At 53.4% G+C, this 25,939-nt stretch overlaps 6 protein-coding genes across 6 annotated transcripts; 2 read left to right on the top strand and 4 right to left on the bottom strand.

The window, feature by feature from the left end:
- Positions 1-2,664: 2,664 nt before the first annotated feature.
- On the top strand, positions 2,665-6,527 carry H6S33_010605 (uncharacterized protein; the record flags this gene model as incomplete). The annotated part of the gene is made up of 5 exons (XM_044842556.1): positions 2,665-4,998; positions 5,064-5,165; positions 5,287-6,142; positions 6,218-6,389; positions 6,446-6,527. The coding sequence occupies 5 exons, from the start codon at positions 2,665-2,667 to the stop codon at positions 6,525-6,527; spliced, it is 3,546 nt and encodes a 1,181-aa protein (XP_044696535.1).
- A 2,189-nt stretch (positions 6,528-8,716) lies between these two features.
- H6S33_010604 (uncharacterized protein) lies at positions 8,717-11,021 on the bottom strand (the record flags this gene model as incomplete). Its single annotated transcript, XM_044842555.1, has 5 exons — positions 8,717-8,895; positions 8,974-9,940; positions 10,023-10,363; positions 10,452-10,829; positions 10,889-11,021. 5 exons carry the CDS (start codon positions 11,019-11,021, stop codon positions 8,717-8,719), a joined length of 1,998 nt encoding a protein of 665 aa, XP_044696534.1.
- A 347-nt stretch (positions 11,022-11,368) lies between these two features.
- H6S33_010603 (uncharacterized protein) lies at positions 11,369-12,042 on the top strand (the record flags this gene model as incomplete). The annotated part of the gene is made up of 2 exons (XM_044842554.1): positions 11,369-11,371; positions 11,452-12,042. The coding sequence occupies 2 exons, from the start codon at positions 11,369-11,371 to the stop codon at positions 12,040-12,042; spliced, it is 594 nt and encodes a 197-aa protein (XP_044696533.1).
- A 1,535-nt stretch (positions 12,043-13,577) lies between these two features.
- H6S33_010602 (uncharacterized protein) lies at positions 13,578-14,186 on the bottom strand (the record flags this gene model as incomplete). The annotated part of the gene is made up of 1 exon (XM_044842553.1): positions 13,578-14,186. The coding sequence occupies one exon, from the start codon at positions 14,184-14,186 to the stop codon at positions 13,578-13,580; it is 609 nt and encodes a 202-aa protein (XP_044696532.1).
- A 2,370-nt stretch (positions 14,187-16,556) lies between these two features.
- Positions 16,557-17,330, bottom strand: H6S33_010601 (uncharacterized protein; the record flags this gene model as incomplete). Its single annotated transcript, XM_044842552.1, has 1 exon — positions 16,557-17,330. One exon carries the CDS (start codon positions 17,328-17,330, stop codon positions 16,557-16,559), a length of 774 nt encoding a protein of 257 aa, XP_044696531.1.
- Positions 17,331-19,173: 1,843 nt separating this feature from the next.
- Positions 19,174-24,379, bottom strand: H6S33_010600 (uncharacterized protein; the record flags this gene model as incomplete). Its single annotated transcript, XM_044842551.1, has 10 exons — positions 19,174-19,591; positions 19,641-19,710; positions 19,767-20,700; positions 20,766-21,548; positions 21,611-21,927; positions 22,408-22,689; positions 23,081-23,435; positions 23,505-24,015; positions 24,099-24,207; positions 24,358-24,379. 10 exons carry the CDS (start codon positions 24,377-24,379, stop codon positions 19,174-19,176), a joined length of 3,801 nt encoding a protein of 1,266 aa, XP_044696530.1.
- Between the last annotated feature and the right edge of the window lie 1,560 nt (positions 24,380-25,939).

Below are 25,939 nucleotides of genomic sequence, written 5' to 3'. Positions count from 1 at the left end.
GTCGGGAAAGTCGTTTCTTTGGGCCCAATTCTCGCTCGGAAATGTCAATATTTTGGCAGAGGGAAAGTCGTTTTAAGGGAAATCGGACGACTTTACAGACGACTTTTTAATGATTTACAAATGACTTTACCGACGACTTTACTGATGCCTTTACCGGTCACGCTTCTGTCACCCCATTTCATACAGGGGGATAAGTTTTGGCAACCGGTGATGCTTCACATGATTGACGAAGGCCATCACGAATGAAACGAATCATCACAGAACATCCTACTCAGAATAGCCTACATGTACATGCCAAACAATGGATCCACCAAAATGAAATTTTATTCCCCAACTGTTACAAGCCCATTGATGCCAGATACCATTTGATGACCCCATCGAAATATTCTATTTGGGGGGACTCAACTATCTCGAGATCTAGAGGGGAGGTTTCATCGGAAAATATTGATTTTCCGGCGGAAAACGGGAAACGCCGGAAACCATCATTTTTTTTTGCATTTAACATGCCTTTAACTGGTAAAGTCGTACATAGAGGTAAAGGCATTAGTAAACTCGTCGGTAATGGGACAGGAATGCCTTTAACACACAGTCGGTCTGTTATTGCATCAAATAATGTGTATCTCGCAACCTTTTGTATGGGAAACGTCGAAATTGATGCATTTCCACTCCTACTAGAGACAGACTGATGCAGCACTGCACTGAACCTCTCCCTTGAAAGGAGCCATACCATTGCTCGAAAGTGGACAGAATACAAACACAACACAAAGTTTCAAAAAAAATACTGTGGTACACGAGTCGTCTCGAACCTATTTTTATTATCAGACTCGAGTCAGCTTGTCATATCCTGGGGCTCATCTCGGCTTACTCGTGAAAGGCTTGAGGGCTCGAGACAGGCTCGAGCCTGCAATATTTTCCCTAAAGTATCAACTGCTAGCTCAACCTTAGTATGAGAAGAAGCATGTTTGATGAAAATGTCTTGTCCATGTATGGACCAATTAGTGTTGGGCACGAGCCGAGCTGACTCGAGCTTTGAGCTCGAATGCCTCAAGCTCTCTTTCATACGAGCCCAAGCCAGCTCGATCCAACATTAGGAAAGGCTCGAGCCTTATCAATTATTAGTGATGGGTTGATTTTAACATCATAATAATAGTGAAAAAATGGGATACCATTATCAAAATAGATCCTCGGACCCCAAAGTTGGTCTTTCAAAACAAAAGTTATCTCGAGATAACCATCATTAGTATAATAATGGAAGTTCAAGCCTGGGCTCGAGGCTAGCTAGGTCCTGAACTCGAATACCTCGAGTCTTTATTCCAACAATCCGAGCCAGCTAGCTCCAAGCCAGGCTCGTCTCCAACAGGCTCGTGCCCAACACTAGGCCCAATGATACAGATTTTGCCCTATTTTTCTGGACGAGCCGGCCAATGTGCTCGAGATGGCTCGAGACCTTGGCTCCAGCCGGCCCGTCTCGTGGACCACACTTTGAAAAAAGCGGAGTAGAAAAAAAAAAAAAAAGAAGATAATCCCGTTCCAAGGTCAAAAACAGCAAAAAGGAGAGGCATCCCGCTCTGCTCCTTCCAACCCAGCTACTCAGTGTTTCCACCATGCCTGGGAGGTAGGCGATTCGAACCGCCGACCTCGGCCCCTCTGGGCGGACACCGTAGCCACTAGGCTACGGCGGATGGTGTGCATTTTTTCTAGTGCGCTTATGGAGGAGTGGCGGTGTGGTGTGTGTTGGGGGCTCGGCACCCGTCCAAAACAGCACACCCGATGACGAAAACCTCCGTCCTCTATCGTACCTCGCTCTTTATGTAACCCCCCGGCCGACCTACACACCACGGAACCGACAACATCGTCAACGCTCCTCTATAGACCAGACTCCCTTCGTACATCCCCCGATTCCAGATCCACGGTGGGATATAGGTTGAATCACAGGCGCTCACTCGCGACAAGACTGCTTGTAGCGTATTGGCCATTTTGATTGATTTGATTGATTGCTTCATTAATTGTATGCAACCCGGGGGGGGGGTTATGACAACTTGAATATAACAAACAGGTTTTCCTCCCCCCAGAACACCCCTTCACCCACCGCCATCTCAACAAACGGAAATATAAGGAAAATAACTGTCACTCTCACTTGAGTTCAGTCTTGGCTGTCTCCCCTTCTCCCATCCGGCCTCCAAACTCTTGCCATATATCGTCCCACCCAATATGTCGCTTAGAACTTCACCGCCACAATAGATATCAAAAATCTGTCAAGAGAAAGGCTAGAGGTAGTGGTGAAGGGGAGATTGTCTGGACAGATTTTTGATATCTATCATGGTTATGAAGTTATAAGAGATTGGGATTGGCCTTTGGAGTTGAATTGCAGCCACGTCCATATGCGGCGTGTCACCTTTAAGACTGGACGCACCACGAGCTATCCAGTAGCTCTCACCACACGCAACCCCCGCAAACCCACCGAGTGACATCCCATGACCCACCACCACCGCCACCGCCAAGCCCCGCCCCAACGCCACTCAACGCGTCCCAACCACACGTCACGCACGCGTCAACCCACTTCAAACTCACCCTCGAAATAGTCACGCCCACCACTCCCACCTCCAAAACTCACCCTCGGAATAGTCACGCCCACCACCACATCACAATCACAATCAATTGACCATGGCCACCGGCCCCAAAAGACCCGGCAACAAGGCCCAGCCCGCCCAGCCCGCCCAGCGCACAATCTCCAGCTTCTTCACGCCCAAGGCCGCCCCCAAGAAGGCCAAAGCGCCATCACCATCCCCCGAGCCCGAGCCAGAGCCGGAGCCGGAAGAAGAAGACTCGCCAGAAGAAGACTCCGACAAGGACCCCGCCTACTCCGAGCCCGAGCCCGACGCAGCGCTGCCCGCCCCGCGCCCCACCCCCAACGCCCGAACACGCACCCGCAGAGCACCGTGGGCCCGGAAGCGTGTGCTGCCCTCCGACGACAGCGACGACCACTGCAGCGCTCCGCCGCCGGCGAAGCGGCGGGAGAGGGCAGCGCCGGGGGTGGAAGAGGTGGAGGAGGCGGAGGTGGAGGCGGACGATGAGAGGGAGTGTACGGTTCTCGTTGTGCCCGCTGCTACGCCGGGGAAGGGGGCTGTGGTGTCGGCGAGGACGTCAAAATACCAGTTTGGGTCGCCTCAAGGGGGGGAGAAGCAGCAGCAGGGGGAGGAGATGGATGTGGATGGGCAGGAAGGGGAGGAGGAGGAGGAGGATGAGGCACAGAAGCGACGGAGGGCGCAGCTGCATCGGCGGTTTGTGCAGAAGCTGGGGAGGCCTGATTCGGTGCTTGATGCCCGCCGCGATGGGGACGAAGAGGAAGACGGCGGCGAGGAGCAGGAAGACGACGAAGACGGCTCCCCGGGCCCCATCGCAAAGAGGTTTGGCAGAGGCGCCAAACCCGCCGCAGCAAAGGGCAAAAAGGCCCGCGCAAAGCTCACCCCGCTCGAGCAGCAGGTCGTGGCCATCAAGCGCCAGCACCCCGACACGGTGCTGCTCGTCGAGGTGGGCTACAAGTACCGCTTCTTCGGCGCCGACGCCCGCACCGCCAGCACCGCCCTCAGCATCATGTGCATCCCGGGCAAGCTGCGCTTCGACGAGCACCCGTCGGAGGCGCACCTCGACCGCTTCGCGTCGGCGAGCATACCGGTGCCGCGCCTGCACGTGCACGTCAAGCGCCTCGTCGCCGCCGGCCACAAGGTCGGCATCGTCCGGCAGCGCGAGACGGCAGCGCTGAAAGCCGCGGGGGACAACAGGAACGCGCCGTTTGTGCGCGAGCTCGCGGAGCTGTACACGAAGGGCACGTACATCGACGACACCGACACCGACACCGCCACCGACACCGACACCATGGACGGCGCCCCGCACACGGGGTACCTGCTGTGCATCACGGAGAAGCCGGGCGGCGGGGCGGGCACGGACGAGAGGTCGCATGTGGGCTTTGTGGCCGTGCAGCCGGCCACCGGCGACGTGATCTACGACGAGTTTGACGACGGCTTCACGCGCAGCGAGATCGAGACGCGCTTGCTGCACATTGCGCCGTGCGAGCTGCTGGTCGTCGGCGAGCTGACCAGGGCCACGGAGAGGATCGTCACGCATCTGGCGGGCAGCACGACGAGCGTGTTTGGTGACGCTGTGCGCATCGAGCGCCTCCCGCGCAGCAAGACGAAAGGGACCGCCATCGCGGCCGCCAACGCGCACGTGGCGGCCTTCTACGCCGGCAAGCTGAAGGCGCGGGGGGCGGGGGCGGGGGCGGGGGCGGACGCAGCAGAGGCGAACAGGCGCCTCGATGAGGTGATGGGCCTGTCGGACCTGGTGACGGTGTGTCTGTCGGCCATGATCACGCACCTGGCCGCCTACGGCCTCGAGCACGTGTTCGACCTCACAAAGTACTTTGCGCCGTTCAGCGCGCGCAGCCACATGCACCTCAACGCAAACACGCTGGCCTCGCTCGAGATCTACCGCAACCAGACGGACAACAGCACGCACGCGTCGCTCTTCTGGGCGCTCGACCGCACAAGGACGAAGCCGGGGCGGCGCCTGCTCCGGAAATGGGTGGGCCGGCCGCTGCTGCAGCAGGAGCCGCTGGAGGCGCGGATCGCCGCCGTCGAGGAGATATTGGCGGGGAGGAATGGGAAGCTGGATCGCATACGGGAGCTGCTGGCGCGCGTGGGGACGGACCTCGAGAAGGGGCTCATCAGGATCTACTATGGCAAGTGCACGCGGCCCGAGCTGCTGTCGACGCTGCTGGCCCTGGAGAGGATCGCAGGCGTGTTTGGGGCGGTGGAGAGCGCGGGGGAGGTGGGGTTTGGGAGTAGGTTGTTGAATGAGGCCGTGGCGGCGCTGCCGAGGGTGAAGGGGGTGGTGGGGGAGTTCTTGGGGGTGATGAATCATCAGGCGGCGGCGAGGGATGATAAGTATTCGTTCTTTAAGGACGAGAGCGGGTATGAGGATATTGTGGAGTATAAGCTGGTAGGTCAGCTTCTGGGTGGTGTTGTGGGGTGGGGGCAATGATACTGACTGGTGGGTGGGTGTAGGGCATTGCGGCGGTGGAGGCAGAGCTGAAGGAGCAACTGACGGAGATTGCAAAGACGCTGAGGAGGCCGAAGGCGACATATGTCTCTGTGTCGGGCGTGGAGGTAATGACCAATCCTCCAAATTTCCCTTTCCCACCCCGCTCTAAGGGGTCAATGATCAAACCCCCCCCCCCCCCCCCCACATTCCCAAAGCCAACCAACTAACCCCCCCCCCCGGCCGCAGTACCTGGTCGAAGTGCCCAACGACAAAACCTCCCTCTCCCTCGTCCCCGCCACCTGGGCAAAACTCAGCGGCACCAAGCGCGTCTCGCGCTTCCACACGCCCACCACCATGCGCCTCCTGCGCGAGCGCGACCAGCACAAGGAGTCGCTCACGGCCGCCTGCAACACGGCCTACGCCTCCCTCCTCGCGCAGATCGCAGCGCACTACCACCCCCTCCGCGACACCCTCACCGCCCTCGCCACCCTCGACTGCCTCTTCTCCCTCGCCACTGTCGCAGCACAGCCAGGCTACTGCAAGCCGACGTTCACAACCACGCCCACCATAGACCTCGTCGATGCGCGCCACCCGATGATCGAGAAACTGCTCAACGCCCCATACATCCCCACCACTACGACGCTGTCGACAGACGCAACCCGCGCACTCATCATAACAGGCCCCAACATGGGCGGCAAGTCCTCCTACCTGCGCCTCCTCGCACTAACCACAATAATGGCGCAGATCGGCTCCTACGTGCCCGCGGCCGCGGCGCGCCTCGGCGTCGTGGACGGCGTGTACACGCGCATGGGCGCGCGCGACAACATGATGAACGCCGAGAGCACGTTCATGGTCGAGCTCACCGAGACCGCGGCGATCCTGAGGAGCGCCACGAGCAGGAGTCTCGTCGTGCTGGACGAGCTCGGCAGGGGCACGAGCACGTGTGATGGCGTCGCGATTGCGGGGGCCGTGCTGGAGTATGTGCTGGGCATGGGGTGTTTGTGTCTGTTTGCGACGCATTATGCGGCGCTGGCGGGGCGCGCGGGGAGAGGGGTGGTGGGCGGGGTGGGGGCGCGGTATATGAAGTTTGCGGAAGCTGATGGTGAGTTCTTTCTTTCCTTTGCTGTGTTTGGGGGGGGGGGGGGGGGTGCTAATGGTGTGAATGGGGGGACAACAGACGGCAGCGACGACATCACGTTCCTCTACGAGCTCGGCGAGGGCGTGGCCAGCCGTAGCTATGGCCTTAATGTCGCGAGGCTCGCGGGGCTGCCGGAGAGGTGTCTGGCGGTGGCGAGGCAGAAGTCGGCAATGTTGGAGGCGGAGATGAAGGAGCGGGAGAGTATGGGCTGGTAAGCACTTCTTTCTTTGGGGGAGGGGGTGGCGGATGGGGGCTAATGACAAATAGGGCGAAAGCGGTGCTCGCGGCGGTGAAGGGGGGGGAGGGGTTCGATGCGGAGAGGCTGCTGGGAGCGGTGGAGTATTTGTAGTGCGCGGGGGTGTGTATTTTTACTAGCAGGGGGTAGTGGGAGGGGGAGGGGGAGGGGGCGGGGGTGTAGTAATAATAATACTATTAGATGGGTATAAATGCGAATACAGACACTGCTGATACGACCAGTATTGTTTTGTTCTTTGAGTGACGTTCTAATAGATGATTGAGAGGGCCAGCGCAGCTAATGCTAGTAGTCTTGGCGCGAGTGAGCGCCCGTGATCCAATCTACCTACATACATCCGTGAATCTGAAGTTGGGTCTGTAAGTACGAAGGGGGTCGACCTGCGGTCGGGTATGGCAACGCTACCGATGTTGTCGGTGCTTTAGTAAGGCGACGTCGAGGTTGTCGTGCGCCGACGTGCTATTTTGGACGGGTGCCGAGCCCCTAACACACAACACACCGCCACTGCTCCATAAGCGCACTAGAAAGAATACACACCATCCACCGTAGCCTAGTGGCTACGGTGTCCGCCCAGAGGGGCCGGGGTCGGCGGTTCGAACCGCCTACCTCCCAGGCACGGTGGAAACACTATGTAGCTGGGTTGGAAGGAGCAGAGCGGGATGCCTCTCCTTTTTGTTGCTTTGGACCTTGGAACGGGGTTTTCCTTAACTCTATTTTCTTTAACTTTGTCATGTGTCTACTTTCGAGTAGTGTGGTCCACGAGGCATTGACGCTCGACGTCTCGTCTCGAGGCCTCTGCCTCGGGAGAGCTCAAAGCATGGGGATCCGCAAGGCGAGCATGCTTGAGGAAAACTCTCTTTCTCGCTTCGAGGTGCTCGAGGTTTGAGTAATTATAGCATTAGTAGCATATATCCAGTGGGATTGAGGTTTCTGAATTGTCGATTAGTACTGATAGGGAAATTAGAAGTATGGTGCGCCCAGTCTTAAAGGTGACACGGGGGCATACTTATGGAAGTGGAACAATCGCGCGTGGGCTGCAATCTGACTCCCAGGCCAACAAGAGGGCCTACCTATTTTCTAGCCAGCTTGGTGCCTCACTGCCACGGCTCAGGCAGGTTTGCTTTGTGAGGGGCCGGGGGTATAAAATGGGTATATGATACTGTTCCACTCCATTCATGCGCTTTGCGCCCTTTTTACATACAAAAAACAGCCATTTTCAATCTTTTATAACTTCATGACCATGATAGATATCATAAAAATCTGTCTTCTTCACTACTGTTTTCTAGCCGTTCTCTTGATATCTATTGTGGTGGTGAAGTTATAGTAAGCGATTGACTTTCCGTCACTTTTGGTTACCTTTAAGATCAGGGGCACCATACCATACGTATCCCAGCCTGCCCCCCCCCCTCCCCCCCCCTTTTCGTTATATTAGAACCTTTAATTGCGCAAAGGGCTCGATTCTCGATTGGTAATACTACGTAGAGCTAGCTAGGTGTTCCCGTTCATCTTGGCAAGGTTTCAGATTATCCCCCCCCCCCCCCCCCCCCCCTTTCCCCCACTATGTAGACTCTTACAGTCTACCCAGCACCCCTCCACCGTGCCTGCTCCTAAACCTCCGAGATCTAGCACCCGTACCTCCTCGCTACATGTAGCTATAAGCAGTACGCAACCAACCCAATAACCCCGGCCGGGTCACGTCATGCATCAACAATTGAAAAAAAAAAAGCCACCCCGCCGCCGCCAAGCCGCGCCGAGTGATACCCCGTGATCCAGTATGTTCAGAAAAAGTATTGTGGCCGGGGAGCTAGCTAGCTAGATACCTGGTGGTTTCGTGAGCCAGATTACGTCTCGCCACAATCACGCCCCCAGCTGGGGGGGGGGGCTGAGGGGGCTGGGGGGGATATGGATATGGATTTAGAGGGGGCGGGCACACCAGTCCAAAACCGTGCCCGCCCTGCATGAATCGTTGCAGATTTTGCTGTTTTTCACATAGGATGGGGGAGCTTGGGGCGGGCGGGCTAATAGCTGGCTGGCTGGCTGGCTTAACCCGACTGACTACTAGCTAGCTAGCTAGCTACATGTATAAGTAGCTAGAGTGTTTTAATAGTGAAATGGCATAACGCACCATCTCCACACCACACCATCCCAGGCTGCAAATAAACCACATCTATAATAAAAAAGAAAAACAATCAATTGCTCTAAATACGGTATCCTACACTCCCCTTTCCTATCTACCTACCTACCCTCCCTCCCTCCCTCCCTCCCTCCCCCGCCCCTCCTCCCCTCTACAAAACCGAGATATTAATAATCTTGACATCCTCCTCCGGCTTCTCCTTGAACGTGCGCACATTCTCAATCTTATTCACCACATCCAGGCCCTGTATCGTGCGGCCAAAGATGGTATGCTTCCCGTCCAGCCACGGCGTCTTCTCCGTCGTTATGAAGAACTGGGATCCGTTCGTATCTATCCACCACCCCCCACATTAGCATCTCCCCCCACACACCCTTCACCCCACACAAACCAGAAGGGAAGATAACTCACTAGGCCCCGCATTCGCCATGCTCAGCGTATACGGCTTATCATGCCTCAGCGTCGAAAACTCATCCTCAAACTCGCCGCCCCAAATGCTCTCGCCCCCCGTCCCATCCCCACACGGGTCCCCGCCCTGAATCATAAACTTGCGAATCACCCTGTGAAAGATGGTCCCATTATAGTACCCGTTCCTTGCGTGCGTGACAAAGTTCTCCACCGTGCGCGGCGCAGCCTCGGGAAACAGCCGCACATGGATATCGCCCATACTGGTATGAATCACGGCCGCCTTCCCGCTCTCCTTCGGCGCCGCGTCGGCGCCCGCCGCGCCCGCGGCGGCACCCGCAGACAGCAGCGGCTTCTCGTTGAGGATGTCGCGGTCTGTCTTTGACGCGGATGCGTCGTTGGTGAAGATGTAGAAGCGCGGCTTTGCCGCGGCCGTGCAGAAGAGCATGGGATCGCGGGACTCGGCCTCGGAGAGGAGCGGGTTCGCGGAGGCGGCCATCTCGACGGTGACGAGGTCCTTCTTGTTGGGCGCGCCCTGGTAGAGCGCGATGTTGAGGGGGCGCAGCGGCTCCTCTTTGCCGAGGGTGCGGACGACGGTGTTGGTTGTTGTGTTGAGGACCTTGATGCCCGCGAGGGAGCCGTAGAGGATGAAGTGGCCCGACTCGTCGAAGACGATGTTGGCCTTTGAGAGGTGGGTTGTTGTGAGCGGGGTGGGCGGGGTGGCGGAGGTGGTGGCGGGCGAGGAGAGGTCGGTTTCGAGCGCGATGCGCCGGCCGAATTCGATGTCGGGGAGCTTGGTGGCCGCGGGCGCGGCTTGCTGCATGGTTGTGAGGGTGGACACGGATTCGTCGTAGGTGCGCGTGAGGCGCGCGCTGGGGAAGTCGAAGATGCGGATCTGGCGGTCAGGGTGCGAGAAGGTGGCGAAGGACTCGTGCGTGGGTGAGATTGTGAGGGACGTGGGCACGGATTTGGCCTGTGGTTTTCTGTCAGCTGTGTGTGTCTGTCTGTAGGGAGAGAGGGGTCAATGATCGGAAGGTAGCAGTATAGAGACGCACCCTCTTGAACTCAAACAGCCCCGTGTTGCTCTTGTACTCAAACACGTTATCGGGCTTCTCAAACTCGCGCTCCGGCCGCGGCGACCAGTACTCGACCATGCCGCTCTCGTCGCACGACACCACGCAGTTGTACTTGTCGTTGAAGGCCATGAGGTGCACGATGCTGCGGTGCATGTGCTCGACCGTGTACAGCACCTTCGGATTGTCGCCCCGCCCGTCGTAGATCACAATGTGCGGGCTCACCACGTCCGAGACCGCCAGCAGCGGCAGCGAGGACCCGCGCCGGTGCACCCAGCAGATGGCCTTTGGCGCATTTGGCAGCGTGATGGTCGTCAGCAAATCTACAACACCCCCATATTAGCCCACTGCCCCCTTCCCCTTCCCACCCACTCCCCACACACACAACCACCCCCTTCAGAAGGCACCTACCAAACGTCACCACATCAAAGATCGCGACCCTCCCGTCCACGCCCGCCGACGCAAAGCTGCGCCCATCCGTGCTCACCGCCACACCCACAATCTCCCCCTGGTGCGCGCGGAACATCTTCACAAACTCGATGCCCACCGCCATCTTCTTCCAGAACTTGACCACGCCGTCGACGCTCGTCGTGATCAGGAAGTCCGTGAACGGCGTCATTGTCACGAACGCGAGGTGGTCCCGGTGCATGAGCGACTTTGAGTACCGCGGCGCCGTGGGCAGCGCCGCGAGGTACAGCTTCTCGTGCGGCAGCGTGCGTCGCTTCTTCTTGGTTACGGCGCCGCCGGCGGGGGGCAGCGTCGGGCCGATGTCGTCGTCCGAGGAGCTGTCTGTGGGGCATATGTGTTAGCTAGTGTACGGCATTCGCCGGCCGGGGGTTGTGGCCTACCGTCTTCGGCGTCTGCGGAGGCCTCGGGGGTGGGCTTCTTCTCTGCTGCCGGGGGCGCGGGATTGCTGTCGGTGCGGACACGCTTCCTGGCACGCGTGCCGGCGTCTGAAGCTGATTCGTTCTCGGAGGCCATTGGGGGGGGGGGGGGAGTTGTGAGTGGTGAGGGTTTGTTTGGGGGGGGGGGGGGGGGGGAAGCTGTGGAATTTGTGGTTTCTCGGGGGTGTCGAGCGTGTTGGTTGACGTGACTTTGTTCTGTGGCTGGGGCCAGCTAGTTAGCTGTGCACAAGCCACTCGATGTGCATGAGCCGCACTCGATATTTATCTTATCGGGAGAGAAAAGAAGTTATTTACCTGCACTGCTGCAGACATTGGACTTTTCGACACCCACGCTCATATTCAGTATTCAGCACACACCTCCACCACACATCTTCACCACCCACAACCAACCAACCAACCAACCAAACAAACAAAGGCTTCAAAATGGTCTGTCCCCTCCCCTTCCCCCAATGCTCCCCCCTCCAATTGCAAACTAACCCACCACCCCCCCCCCCCCCCCCAAACAGGCACCCACAAAACCCAGCAAACGGCCCTCCCTCCGCGCCCGCACCTCTCGCCCCACCACCACCACCTCCTCCACAGCTACCACCACCAGCACCCCCCGCACCCCCCACCAACCCACCAAAAAGGCCAAACTGCACACCCGCCGCACCACCTTCATCTCCCGCATCACCAAGCCCACCACGCACCCCTCCGCCCGCTCCCGCCGCCGCGCCACAAAAGCGCTACAAAACACCCTCGTCACCGAGCTCGACTCGCTCGCGTTCGCGCTCGACGACGCCATTGTTGCAAAGTCCGTGGCAGAGGGCGAGGATGGCGTGGGCAGGAAGAGCATGAAGAGCCGCCCCGGCGCAATGAAGCGCAAGGAGAAGGTGGTCAGGAACGAGTGTGAGCGGTTCGGGAAGAACTTGGCGATCATGTCGGCGGGGATGGCGGCGGCGGCGGTTGCGGTTGGGGGGGAGGGGGAGGGGGAGGGGGTGGGGGTGAGGAGGCCGTCGACGTGGGAGGCGTTGAGGGGGTTTATTGAGGGGACGATGGAGCGGAAGGAGGAGTTTGTGAAGAAGGATGAGGGGGAGGGGGAGGAGATGGTGTTGTAGATAGTGGGGCTGGGGGAGAGGGGGGGGGAATAAAAAGTTCTGTTTCTGGGTTTTTTTATGGGGTTTTTCTTTTGCTCTTTCTTTGTGGTATATTCGAGGTCTCATGTAACAAACAGTGTAGTGGTTCTTCTCTCCGGGGTATGTGAATCCCGGAATCCGTAAAGCTGCTACAAGCTAGCACCACAGCATAGCACCATCCGCCCTACTAAAATCGACGTTCGACCTATCACAACACAGCGAGTGATACACAATGATTCCCCCACGCGGCCATCCCACACCCCCCAAGTCAAGTCATATCCCATCACTCGACCCTAACCCAGCCACACCACCATGCGTCGAATGGCGATACGTATTTACCAGCCACATTCCGCAGAGGGATCTAGCTGCCCGCGCGTCTGGTTGGTGCGTACATTGCATACCTTGTGGTTGAAGCCACCTGCCGGGTCCTCAGCTCTGCTGACACATCTGCTTTCTTCCACCATCAGCACAAGCCAGCTGCAGGGCCGATACGTATCACACCGGCCGGCCGCCGAGGACGCCCATCTTATAACACAAAAAGCACGGCTCCATATCACCGGCTTAGCAAGCTCTAGAGCTGGTAGTGCACTTGTTCTCCTTATGCTTTAACGCCTTCGCTTGCGGCTGTCATTGTGGGGGGTGATCGTGTGGACCGCGGTGTTTGATTCCGCGGTATACGTAACGTATGCCTTTTTTCTTCCTTCCCTCCTAGTGGGTGGTGTTTCAGCCCTCCAAAGTACTGCGGCAGAATTACAAAACGTCGGTTACTACTCCGCCGGCCCGACAGAAACTCTGGGCGTGAATATGCGGTGTGGTGACGTGACGGATGGGGTAGTGTAGCTATTGGATGTACTGCCCGCTCGCGTTGTGCTGTGCTGTGCCACGGAGTGATGCCTGGGGGGGCGAACGTGGGCACCCGCAAAAGCAGAGATTAATTAGCATGGGTGGATCATGGAGTGTCACTCGATCAGTAGACCAACAGATTCCCGCAGACTTGTTCGTAGTTGGTCGACAGACTTCTGGAGTTGCCCGGACTCATGTTCTCGGGGTGAGATGCACGAGTGAAGCATAGCCATTGCGTTGTGTGAGGGATTGGAGCAAAGATTAAATTAGAATGAGTTCAGCTTTGCTGAACCGCTGTATTAGAGTGAATAAACAATTATAATTCCGAGTACTTCATACAGCGCTGCCATTGCTTAGTGCACTGTGTGTATAAAATTAAAGCCAAAGAACAAAAATAAACACCCAAATTAACCAAACAAAAAGCAGGATCATCACCACATCACAAACCATAAAAACGAGAAAGAAAAAAACCCCTCTCAAACAAAGTCCCCCAGACCAAAATAACCACCCCCAAACCCACCCCCCCACCTCACCACCCAGTACACCCCCAACAGCACATACCCCACCACCAAGCACGCATACGCACCCACTCAAAACCCTCCCCCCAGAGCCCCTCCCCCTCTCCCTCTCCCTCCCCAACCCCTCCTCCTCCCCACCCCAATCCTCACCAGCATCTAAAACCTCCTCCCCGCCTGCGCCCTCCTCCGCACCTTATCCTCCTCGATATTCCTCAGTATCCTCTCCCGCTCCCTCTTAGCCGCCTCACGCGCCCTCCTCTGCTCCGCAAGATACTTGAGCCGCTCCGGCGACGGTGCTGCGGGCGGCGGTGCCGGCCCCTGGAAGGGGCGTGCTGGCGGGCGGCCTCCGTTTGCTGGAGGTTGGGTTGCTCTAGTGTTGAGGGGTGGTGCAGGAGGCTGGTTTGCTCTGGGCGGCGGGTTGAAGAGTGGCGGCGGGCCTGCTCGAGTGTTGGAGAGTGGTGGCTGGCCTGCTCTGAAGCCCGGGAACAACGGCGGCGGCGGCGGCTGGCCTCGGCCAGAGGTGGGGTCGAGGACGACGAAATCAGCGGGTGGGAGGCGCCGCGCGAAATCGAAGGGCTGGGCGCTGCTTGAGCCTGGCTGGGGTGGGGGGTTGGTGGGTTTGTATAGCTGGGCTTTGCCAGGGGGAGGTGGTGGTGGGGGGGTGGGCGCTGGTGGGGGAGCGGGAGGAGCGGGTGGTTGGGTGTGTTCGTGGTGGCGGCGGCGGATCGCGGCGAGTTCGGCGAGGAGGGGGTTTGTAGCTGACATGGTTGTGGTGGATCGATAGCTGCTTGAGTTTGTAGATTGTGGGGTGTCTAGTGGTATAGAAGGAAGGAGGTGGGATAGCTGGATATTGTATGAGCAAGTGAAGAGCGGTGGTGGGTGTGGACTCTTGAGACAAGGCGTGTGTGGGGTTTATAACGGGCCAGCTATAAGCCACAGCCATCCCAGCCATCTCCAGCTCAGCAAATCACACCTTGAAATTCTATGCCCAACCCCCTAGCTCGACGAGTTTGTATCACGCCCAGCTTCTGGAACAGAGGAGATTCAGGGAGGCGGTGGAGCATAGAATGTGTTCCCTACGTGCCTTGAAACTTCTGGGTGCTCTGATAGGCTACTATACCTCTGCTCTTCTGATGCGTCAGGTGGCCGGCTGGGTTACAAGATTTGATGTATGTGTTACTGCGTCGAGTGTGTGTGGGTCATGGGATGTCACTCGCGCGGTTTGGGCGGGGGTAGGGGTTGGTTTTGTGGTTTTCGGGAATGGCCTTCTGGGCGTGAGATAATATACGAAGCGTGAGTAGTATATAGTGGTATCCATGTGAGTCATGATGTCTGGCCGAGATCTAGTGTAAACTACAGGACTTGAGTGCACTGTAATTTTACCACGAGAACAGTCTAGGTAACTCCAGAAGCCTACTCGGTAGCCAACTCTGAGCATGCAACATAGCAGTGACTGTGGGGTTTGATAATCTATTGGTTGAGTCTCACGCTTAGATTGCACTTGTGCACTGCTGCCCGAGTTGGGTGTGCGCGTTTTTGATCGAGGTGTCGAGCTATAGGGAACTGGAACCAGCTGAGACTTTTCTTGAGTATATTTAGGTTGGGTGAAAAGGGTTGAAAAAGACTCGGATGAGACAGACCCAGGTACTTGGAAACCATGTCTCGTGAGGTCATGATCGAGTGATTATCCATGACCAACTCATACTAATCTCTCACTTTCCAACGTCTCCAATTCGTATGCGAATTGGGGAAGACCCGGTCAAAACAAGTCAACCACTCTTCTATATATAAATGCTCGTCTTTTCTTTCTCATATTGGTACCATTATTTCTATAGTCCTGCTGCCGACCGTACTATTTACTTCGTACAACCATGTCCAACAAGTAGGGCCCCGCGGGTCGTTTGTAAAACTGCTCCAATCTGATTAGTAGACTTCCTTATACGTACTAGTAGTTTGCTATCCAATTAATTCTAAGGGATTCTTTATGCGCACTAGTATTAGCAAGGTCCGCAAGGTTTATTAGGGGCCTCGATCCCGTGGTTGAGCGGGTGATCATCTAGACGTCGCACTATAGCCTGCAGCTCTCTTTTCTTTCGCACCCTTAATACAATTACATACACAAACGTACCACTGCATTTTAGCAGCTAGGAGGGGGGTGATGATTCCATCGACCACTAGAGTCGTCGAAATGCTACAATGCTGGCGAATTAGCCAGAATTGGAAGGCTTTTTCACTTAATCATGACTGTGTACCGTCTCAAACCCGATACCGATACTCCTCTAGCTCTCTCTATAAAGTACTCCATTCTTGCTTGTGTTAAATTGTGAAACGGGGGTATGTAGATACTCAACAGGGCTGAGGCCCCTTGAGGTAAATAGGTTTTTCACATTGCCCTGTGGGCTTCACCGCACCGTACTCTAGAGTGAGCTGCCTGTCATTGAAATTGACCCCTTCTATGGATAATGTAGCTGTTCACTTCTTTGTATTTGCGCACCATGTGTAATATGGTTTCCGACATACCATGCACATGGTCTTCCTCCATGGAAATGTCTTCTTTCCTACCCTAGGCCTGTGGGATGTATATATCATAGCTTGGTTAACAGTTGTCCGCACCGCCTTGGTCTACATATATACATATACCTAGCCCTTTAATTGTGAGCTAGATAGTGACAAGTTGTGGACCCTTCACTCCGACTTAGCTTTTGGCACCATATTTTCTGCGCCACCCAGAGATAGTAACTCAAGTTTTATAGCCTTCACAAGGTATCACTCGGTGACCTACCACACTCCTGGCCAACTAATAGACATTATACCAGCACAGAGTCACATAAAACAAACAAATGGCTGAAGTTCAAGTCATGATATCAGCTCAAATTCATTAATATACATCAGGTTGAGGGCTTAGGCAGCTAGCTAGGCAATGAAGAAATGAGTGTAACAACGACGAAAAACACTTTTGATGGATTAAGTACCCTAACAGCCTACAGAAAAGTAGGGAGAAAAGGGTAAGAGAAATATAAGAAGGGAACCTTCTTTTCGTGACAGCCATGCGCCAGTATGCGGCACAGTTCTACGCCCCGAACCTGCCCCCCCCAAAGCACTCACACACCACCATATCAATACCACAAACATAACTCAGATAACCTGAGTCTTCAACCAGACGACCCCTTCACCTCTCCACCCACAATCTTTCATCATCACACCACACTCCACCGCATCATCATAATACCAACTCTTCGGCCTCCCTTCCTGGCCTTCCCAAACCACCTGAGATAGGCAGAACCACCCTTCAACTTCGTGGCAAGCCACGACCTCAAACACCCTGGCCAGCCTAGTATCCTCCCTGACCCACAAGGTCACGAACCTAGTGTCCGGGTCATGAGGACCTTCGCCCCAGGTCAAACCAATATTGACAACCCACCATTTCCCCTTCTCGAGGCCGCCAGCCATCGGAAGGCACAAATGGGCCCTCTGGAGATAGACGAGAAGATTCCAGACGCACCACCTGACGCTCTGGACGCTACTGGCGAAGAACTCGTGCCTCCTGATGCCATTGGTATTGCTGTTGCTACCGTCGGTGTCGCTACCGGGCCTGTGCTGCTCAGTGTACCATTGGACGATTCCACGTGAGGAGACGAGATGGTACCGCTGACCGCGAGAGTAGAAATCAACAGTGAAGAGCGGAGTGATGGGATGGCTCGGGTGCTGGAGATGCAGCTGAGCAGAGGTATCGGAACGCTCGTGAATGAGGTTGTTGTTGACAAGATCATGGAGATCCTGGGGGGCACCGTGGGTGGGGGAGGTATAGATGACGATGTAATGAGTGAGGGTTTTATCGGCGGTGATGCGGACATTGACGGGTGTGATGGATGTGGTGTGAATAGGCGGAGTGGGAGTAAGGTATGGCATTTTGATAACGTGTGAGATTCTATGATGATGATGATAGTGTGAGCTTCGATGTTTGAAGTGGGAAGGCGGGAGTTATGATGGGAGGCGGTGAGAGGAATAGGAGGGATGGGAGTTGATGAGAGGAATGAGAGGAGTGAGAGGAGTGATAGGAGTGGGAGGAGTGAGAGGAATGAGAGGAGTGAGACGAATGAAAGCTGATCTTTTAGGATCCGGAATCTTCACGTCGCACGCATTGAAGGAGTGGCGAGTGACAGGAGGTGATTTCACGATTGGGGCCTCTCAACAATGAGTGGACCTGTAAGGAGACTGCGGGGGCAGCACAGGTACCTATCAAGCTCCTATTTGCTTCCACGAGGCTTAAGATATCCAGAATGTAGGTCATTATGTCGTTATTTTCTTCTTACTGTATTGGTGGTTGGTTGGCAACGACTATTCCTCTTTTGCTTGTGTCAATGATTTCGTAGTAGGAAACTAGTTATAGTCAACACGTGATGCAAACATACTTGGCTTGAAATAGTAAAGGGCATAGGATTTATATAAAGTGATGAAGAGCAAATAAAATAGGATATTACGGCCCCATCAAAAGGTTTCCCGAATATCATTGATTTCATAATGCACTTTCCCTGTATCAATGATTATTTAGAATTTTATAACGCTATAGTAAAATGGAATCTCTCTATTCGTAGGTGACCCCAAAGCTCAATGACGACAACCCAAATCTCTTTTATTTGTTTGAAACAGCCAGATTTATATCACTTCAACTGAACAATCAATAATTCAAATCAATTATTTTCGTTGCCAAAATCCCCTTAACGGTTTGAGAGCGCTTCTTATGTGATTTCGCACAGTATAAGTATGGAGCTCAAGATGCTCGTTTATTCAAGTCTATGGTACAGTATTTATGCTATCGTGGGCCACCTCTTCCGTTGCGGCTATGGCCATAACCGCACCCGCGCTTAGGGCCACCTAATGCTACCGTGCTAAGCGAAGGTAGCTGCACGAAGGCATACGAGCTGTGTATTTATTTACACAACAGCGCTGGCTGACCGTCCTCAAGTTCGCAAAAAGCGAATTGTTTTAGAACGCGGTCATCCAAGAACTCTCCCCACCGCTATTACACACCCACCCGCTTCTACTCTCACATAGCCCGCACGCCTCAAATCCTCAGCGTCCCTCTAACGCAATCCCTCAAGCCAGATACCCCGAGCATATCCGCCCTCACAACCCCAGGTCTGCATTTACTCAACCAGGGTGTCATTCCTAGACCGGCAATGCCAAGAAATTGTTTTTTTCACGGAAATGCTGTTTCACATTGCTGCATTGGCCCGCATATATATAATTTTCGGTGAAAACAGGGTTTTGTGTTGGAATGCCGGCACCCGTTGTAGAAATTGCCTGTTGCCGCTCGCGAAAGGAAACGATGCGGGGCGGAGTTTCAGGGCTGCCATACTCCTGTTTAGTAGGGGGTCTTCACATAATCTTCTGGCTTGATAAGCTGAAGAATTTCGTAAAAACTCTTTTTCGTTGGTTAGGTCAGTTGGCTATTTTTTTTTTTTTTTTTTTACCAAAGAACGCACTCATATCGAAAGTTTTGAAAGTAATGAAAAAATGAAACGGTATCACCTAGACCCTCTCCCACAGCTCCCTACAGCGTATAGCAACGTGTTGCCTGTCCGTGTAGGAGTTTACAGGTGGATTGTACTACCGCTCGAGCCTTTCCCTGTGCGCAGAAAAAATCAACAAATCCAGGATCTGGATCCACCGAATACCTTACCTTTGCTTCAATCGCACCTGTCTCCGGAGAGAAAGAGGGGAGAAGCCTGTTAAATGAAAGTAAACTTCCCTAATATTTGTATCCCACAAACGGACCGTCACCCTGCTCCACCACTGCCGCCGTTGCCTTATCACCTCCCTCTTTCTTGATCACAGTATCTAACCACTCGAGTAGCGGCCTATATTTGGTCTGCTTCCTGTAAAGCACCTTCTTAAACGCTTGTGCACCTAGCCATCGAACCTGGCTTCTCCCCACTGTGCACTTGAAGTTGCCCTTTTGTAGCCTGTTGTACGCAAGCTCCAGCAGTTGTGATGTGATCTTGATGAGGAGGTTCTGGCCGGGAGACTTTGGTCCCCGCAATGAGGCGGCGGACCGGTATAGTTTCATGGCGGCTTCGGTGAAATTGTGATAGATGTTGGAGAGGACGGTATGGGTGCTGTTGAGCGTACTGTCAAAATACATTGGGTGTGCCTGCATTTTGAAGGCGCTAAAGGAGGTTAGTTAGATGTAGATAGGAAGTAGGTATAAACTCTTACCCAATTGCTTTGCGTTGAAGGGCTCTGCCGGGATTTTTAGAATACTCAACTGTGAGGAGATCATTTACATCTACACATTTTGTTAACAACCTCCTTTTATCTCCCCAACTATGCCCTAGAACTTACTGGTTTGAGTTTTTCCGCCTCTATCCTTCCTAATCTCTAATGTCCTCGTGTTGAGAAGATTACCGCAGTACGGGAACTCTTCGGTATCTAACAATCTGGCCACCTTCCTCCCGCCCACACTAGTCTCAAAGTTGACCAACGTTTTCTGCACACTCACGAAAGCCCCGTACTCCGGCATCCCGCCATGCATTACCTCTAGAAACTTTTGTGCCTTCTCGCGCTTTGGCGTAATGTATAAAAAGTCGTCCACAAGCCTCATCAGAATACCGTCATCTTCAAATGCAAAGGAGAGTTTCTTGTTCTCTAGATCGCCGTAGAAGAAGTTGCACAATATACTCGACAGTACAGACCCTTGTGGGATCCCATTCTTCTGTCGGTAAAATTTCTTCCCAATCTTGACGATGTTCCTACGGACATGCTCCTCAAGCAGATCTAGTAAGGAGTTGGAGTCCCGAAATTTGTGAACGACATCGTCGACGAAGACGGTTTCGCTCATGCCTCTACGTTTGACCTCAGCTTGTGCAAAGTCAGCGAACCGGTTGACCTCTCCCGGGAGCTGGGCTTTGGCTATGAAGCGGCGGATAGGCTTTTTGCTGCTTATGGAAGCCGGAGGGCGAATTTCGGCGTGCTTTTCGAGGCGGTATTCGGGCTCGGTAATGATGGATTCGATAAGCTTTATGAGTGCGCCCTGCGGAATGGTATCAAAACAGGCGGTAATATCAACTTTAACGAAGAAGAGCTTCGGGAGGGTGGACCTGGTGGTGCGAAGACGTTCTTGGAAGGTTTTGATGCGGGAGTAAATATCACCGACGGAGAACATAGCGGCTCCGAGCTTTTCGGCTTTGCGAGACTTTTCGAATACCAACACATTATGGACAGGTTTTAAAATTGTGTTAATACTCGGAGCCAATACTTCTTTCCCTTTGTGCTTGTCCTGTTCAGGATCAGCATTCAAGCATCAAAAATCACTCGCTCGTCAACAGCCCCACAATGACTCACCTGCTGTAAAACCCTTCTCTTCAGGTTCATGACCGGCCTCACGCCATTGACCTTCGGTAACAGCCGTACCTGTGCATATCCTAACGCTCTCTGGCCCAATATCTTTTTGGCTCTCTCCACCTTCAGCTCTTGGAATGTGTCAGTCTTGAGCCTGATCAGCGCCGGTTCACTGATCTTCTTCCATACATCATGCCGGAAGTAGAACAACCTATTGCGTTGTGCGTTGCTCTCAGTGATGTAGAAATGGAACCGTAATAGCGGGATCAGGAATGAATCAAATAGCCAGAACAAGAACTCAGCCAGGATCTGCCGGCGCTTCTGTGTGTCTGACAAGCAGAGCTTTGCGGAAGGGGAGGTTCCAGCGGGACAAAGCCACGGGAACTCGGTAAGCTTCAGACCCTGCATGATCTCATGGAGTGAATAGCTTTCGTAGCGTCGTAGCTTGACGAATTGGTCGACGTTAGACATAATCAGCTTCTTATTGCCATCTCCTTTGCCCCAGAAATCACGAGGGATCACTTTAGAGATGACAGCGCGGGCAAAGGCCGAGACCTCGACGTTAGACGAGGCGAAGTCCGTGAATGCCTCGCCTGCCTCGCCTGCCTCGCCTGTCTCGCCATCCTTGACGATCTCCTCGCCAGACTTGGGGGGTGGTGAAGGCCCGAAAACCACCGGTATCTCTGGAGTGGCCTGGGTGGCGAGCTTATTATCACTGCGGGTGGTTGAAAGGTTATTGGTTGGAGCTGCGGCGGTGACAGGCTTTTGAACGACGCCATCACAGAGCTATTTATAAACCGACATATGTATCAGCCACTGCCTGTCAAGGAGGTGCATATCAAATTTACCTTGATTGGACAGTGGTATTTCACAAGTGCATGATAAGAGCATCGCTTATGCAATTTCTGCATTCTAGCCACCAACCCAAACACAGTCCCTCTCAATCTCTTTGGGACGCTAAGAACTTCAAGCTTACCACTCAGAGCAGCAACAGCAGCGATCTCCTTTTCTCGTATTGTGTAGTCTTTGAGTGGCTGCACCGTCTCCCGCCTGTCAACAACAGAGGTGAAGGCATTGTGGAGATTGAATTGACGGGGGAAGATATATTTCAATATCTGCACCGTGTGGGAATTCACCGATGGGTCGGGGAAGCGGTTCAGGACGTCTATAATTAATTAATTATTATTTTGATTTCATTTTTTGTTTGTTTTGGTTTCGATTTTTCGAGATGTGGGCCAGTTAGAATAATGTAACGGCGAGGTGAAATAAAGTGCTGTTTATGAGGATTTGCAATTGGGTATATATGACGCTGGTTCCACAAGCTTTTGGAGGTTACGTTGTGGGATGGGTTACACGTGATACCGTGCGGCAAGACAGAAAAAGCAAAACAGCGGATGAGGAGAAAAGGAAAAGAAGGAGAAGAAGGAGAAGAACACACGGATATGACGTAAGCCAAATTCGACCTCTCCACGGCCGTTGTAAGCCGGCTTTGAATAAAACATTCGAGATCGTACAAAAATGATCTCTCCCGGCGTCCTCAAGTCTCGCTGTACCACGGTTGCATTTTTACTTGCATTCGGTTTGTTATTACATGTATTATTACATGTTTTTGCTACATGTGGTTCTTGTTTACCGGAATGCAAACGTTTTACACCACTCTTGCTATCATTGGTAATAGCGGGAGTGGTTGTACCGCTACGGTTAGTAATATTGGCGGTATTGGTAAGTTTAAGACTTTCGGCGGCAGCGGGACGAAGACGGTTCGGCCTAATCTTCTTGTCGATGTTCTTGGCGCCCGCACCTTCAATTTCCGACAAGCAGCGTTTCAAAGGTGCACCAGCACCAGCGGGACGGGTGCTACTAGTGTGAAGTGGTGGTAGTGCTGGCTGTGCTACCGGGTTGTTTAAGAAATCCGAGAGTGATGGCCCTAAAATGAGTGAAAAGAGGTTACAGTCTTGATAACGCATAAACCGGCGCCGTGGGTGAAAAAGGGGACAAGAAACTTAGAATACAACAGAGGAACCGAAGTCGGGTATCGGATGACTTGCATACACAGATAAATATAAATCATAACCGAATGGGGAAGTTGTAAGAAATAAAGAAAAAAAAACATAATCGTGATGAAAGAAAAAAAAACTCGATTCATTTACCGAAACGTAACTATGTGACCAGACCCTCCCTAGTATTGGAAGGATCATTAGGGAAAGGAAGGAAAGGAAAAGAGAGAGAAAAGTTAAATTGCAAGCACGGGCGGAAAAGAAAAAAAAATGGTATGCATTGTTATTGTCATTGACTATGTAATCGATTGACTGACTGACCTGCAAGTTGGTAGTAGTTTGCTTTTGCAACATCGTACTGGTCACCGTGCCCATCCAGTTGAAGGAATATGCTTGTGTTGAGCAGCAGATCCAGCATCGCCTCATCCCCTATGATCCCCAGTAACCGACCCCACACCGGCGATTTCAATGTGCCGATATGAGCATTTTGATACAAGTTCACGACATCGACTCCAAGCAAGCCCGAATTGATTCCCGGTGGTGCTGCAATGCGGTGGTTATTCAAAGCGTAACCTTGTGTCAGTATATTATTTGGCTTCCCTGGATAAACTGCGCTATTTGATCTCTTCGTTGATAAGGACCGATAGAAGAGAGTGTGGAGGGTTAGATCTACAATCTACCGAGAAGATTAGAGTGGATTGGCCTGCGTCAGGGGTAACCCACGTCAGGAACAATATGTAGGTACCTCAGATTGGGTGGGCGATGACTGACGGGAGCCTCCGGTTGATTGGGTGGCATCTTCAATGTCCAGTATCGCATTCGATACTCGCAGTTTCTCCAGGCCCACGACGGAGGTTTTTAGTAGTAATGCCAGGTCCTTATCGGACCCCTTACCAGCAACAACTTCCTCGAGTTTTCTAAGAGCGATCTTGGGTTTAGAGGAGAACGAGAGGGCCTGTTGAAGGAAGGAATGAAGCGGTAACAGGTGGGGGAAATATAACGAAAGCACTGGGTGTTGAAGAAGTAAGGGAGCGGGGGGGAAGGGCAATTGCGTTCTTTGCGGGTGCTGGCCTCGGAATTTCTTTGTTGGAGGACGAGGTTCAGGGGGAGCAGTTTGATTGATTAGAGGCTCAGCCATGAGCGAGTCTTCATTACCGTGGACTTTTGATGTTGCTGGCGCTGCTACTGCCGCCGCTCCTGCTTTTGGTGCACCTTCTGGTTTGCCATTGGCTCGACTCTTTGCTCGTTTTCGTTTCCTGTTAGATGCCATAGTGGTGATATTCGATAGATAGTCGTTGTGTAGGTATTGTAGTTTAGGATTCTTTATTATAGAAACGACCTGAAGGAAGGGGTGATTGCAATTGGAATTTGATTTTGAGGTGTGTAGGGCTTGTGGTTGCAGTTACGCCGATCTCGAACGACGGGCGCGTTTCCAGGAAAGTAGCACACTTAAACGAAACGCGTCCCAAAATTAGTCTCACATCGCAAAAAAGATAGTCCCCGTGGTATGGGCAGAGTTGATAGCGTGCCAAGGGGTGGGAGGGGGGGGCCATCGAGAGGCTGCAGCAGCGCTGGCTGCATCCACGAAACCAACACACCAATCATAGTAATGACGCTCATGCCCACGAATGCCTGTGGGCTTCCCGGACAGCAACCCCTTGCCTCACCATCAGACTCTGAGTGGTGGAAGTTTTGCCAGGAAACCCAGGCTTGTTCAAAGCAAAGTTGCTCAGGTTGCGCAACTCACCCAAGCTGGATGGATGATGATGGTGATGGACGGATAGGTAAATTATGTGGGAACTACAGCGAGTGAGAGCGAGAGGAATAAAGTGAAGGCAGGATTAGTTGACTTGACTCTTAACGCCTCAATCAATCAGCACTGATACCAACTCGTAGTCTTTGCGTCTGTCAGTCAGGCATTTAGCATCCCTCGCCCCCTCGGGAGGGAGAAAGAGTAGGGTAGAAATCATCAGCAAAATTCAAGGATTTTGCCCCTCAAATCCATCTCTGCCTGGGCTCCCCCATTCATCAATCGAAAGATCAGTCCAATCAATCAATCACGACACTCTGGCATCGAGTGCCCCCATCCCCCTCATCCAACCCGTATTCCCCTCCATCCCACATATCCATCCCCAGTCATTCCCACCCTCATCTTTTCATCCTTAGGACCTGAGCTGTTACTGCAACTCAGCCTGGGATTCCGGATAGTAGCATACATACATTTATACATACATAGGCCGTCCTGTGGGTGGTGGTTCGTCGTATCTCTTCCCCCTTACCCGTACAGGGCCTGTACTCTATCTTCTCTCTCTACATACTCGTAAAGTGCAGGCAGGGGGTGCGTTCCCTCTCGCGGGCTTCCTTCCTTTCTGCCCGACACTTGTTTCCTGTTCAAAACTTTTCCCGATCTAGCTCCGACATCCACCCTTCTTTCCCCTCCGAAACCTAGTTGAGAAGAGTAAAGAGAGAGAGAGAGAGAGAAACGGATTTGTGAGGGACGGTGATACATCGAAACCAACTAAGAAGGGGAAAGCAATAACACGCACAAACGGTGAGAATAGATTACTACTGCAGCTAACTGCTATACCCCCCTACTACTACTACTATTTACTACTACCGCTGTTACTGCCCAGCATCTTCCTTCTCCGTTTCCAGAATATCAGCTGCCCGCACTATCTACATGCCTACATACACTACACAGACCCCCGCCTGCCTGCACTCCTCCCTCCTCCCCCTCCACTCTCTCCTGTCTTCGTCGATTCAGCCCAATCTGACCTTCCTTGCTGATTTGGACCGCAGTTCCGAAAAGCGAGAAAGCAATCACGGACGCGGGGGGATCCTCACTGCATACACCCTACCTATCTACCCTTCTCTCTCACTCACTCACGCACTTACACGCCCACACAAACTCAGCAACACAAACCTCTTAGAGTAAAGGTCAAAACTAACAACCTTTTACGGTCAAAACTTACAAACAACCATTTCCTCTTATAGGAGACCCTATATAGCTATATCCTCGTGCTGAACAGTGAACCATTAGCATACATAGCGCTCCCCCACGGGAAAAAAAAAGGCCCACACATACTTATCCACATAACATTCCTGGTGCATGCCCTCCACTTACCTACATCATACATTACAGTACCCCCGGGCCCTAGCTACTAGTAGCCAACCCACAAG

This window comes from Morchella sextelata (assembly GCF_020137385.1).
Source record: "Morchella sextelata strain SCLS chromosome Unknown scls_5, whole genome shotgun sequence".
Taxonomy (NCBI): Eukaryota; Fungi; Ascomycota; class Pezizomycetes; order Pezizales; family Morchellaceae; genus Morchella; species Morchella sextelata.
Note: the sequence above shows the minus strand (reverse complement) of the source record. Positions and strands in the feature narration are given on the sequence as shown.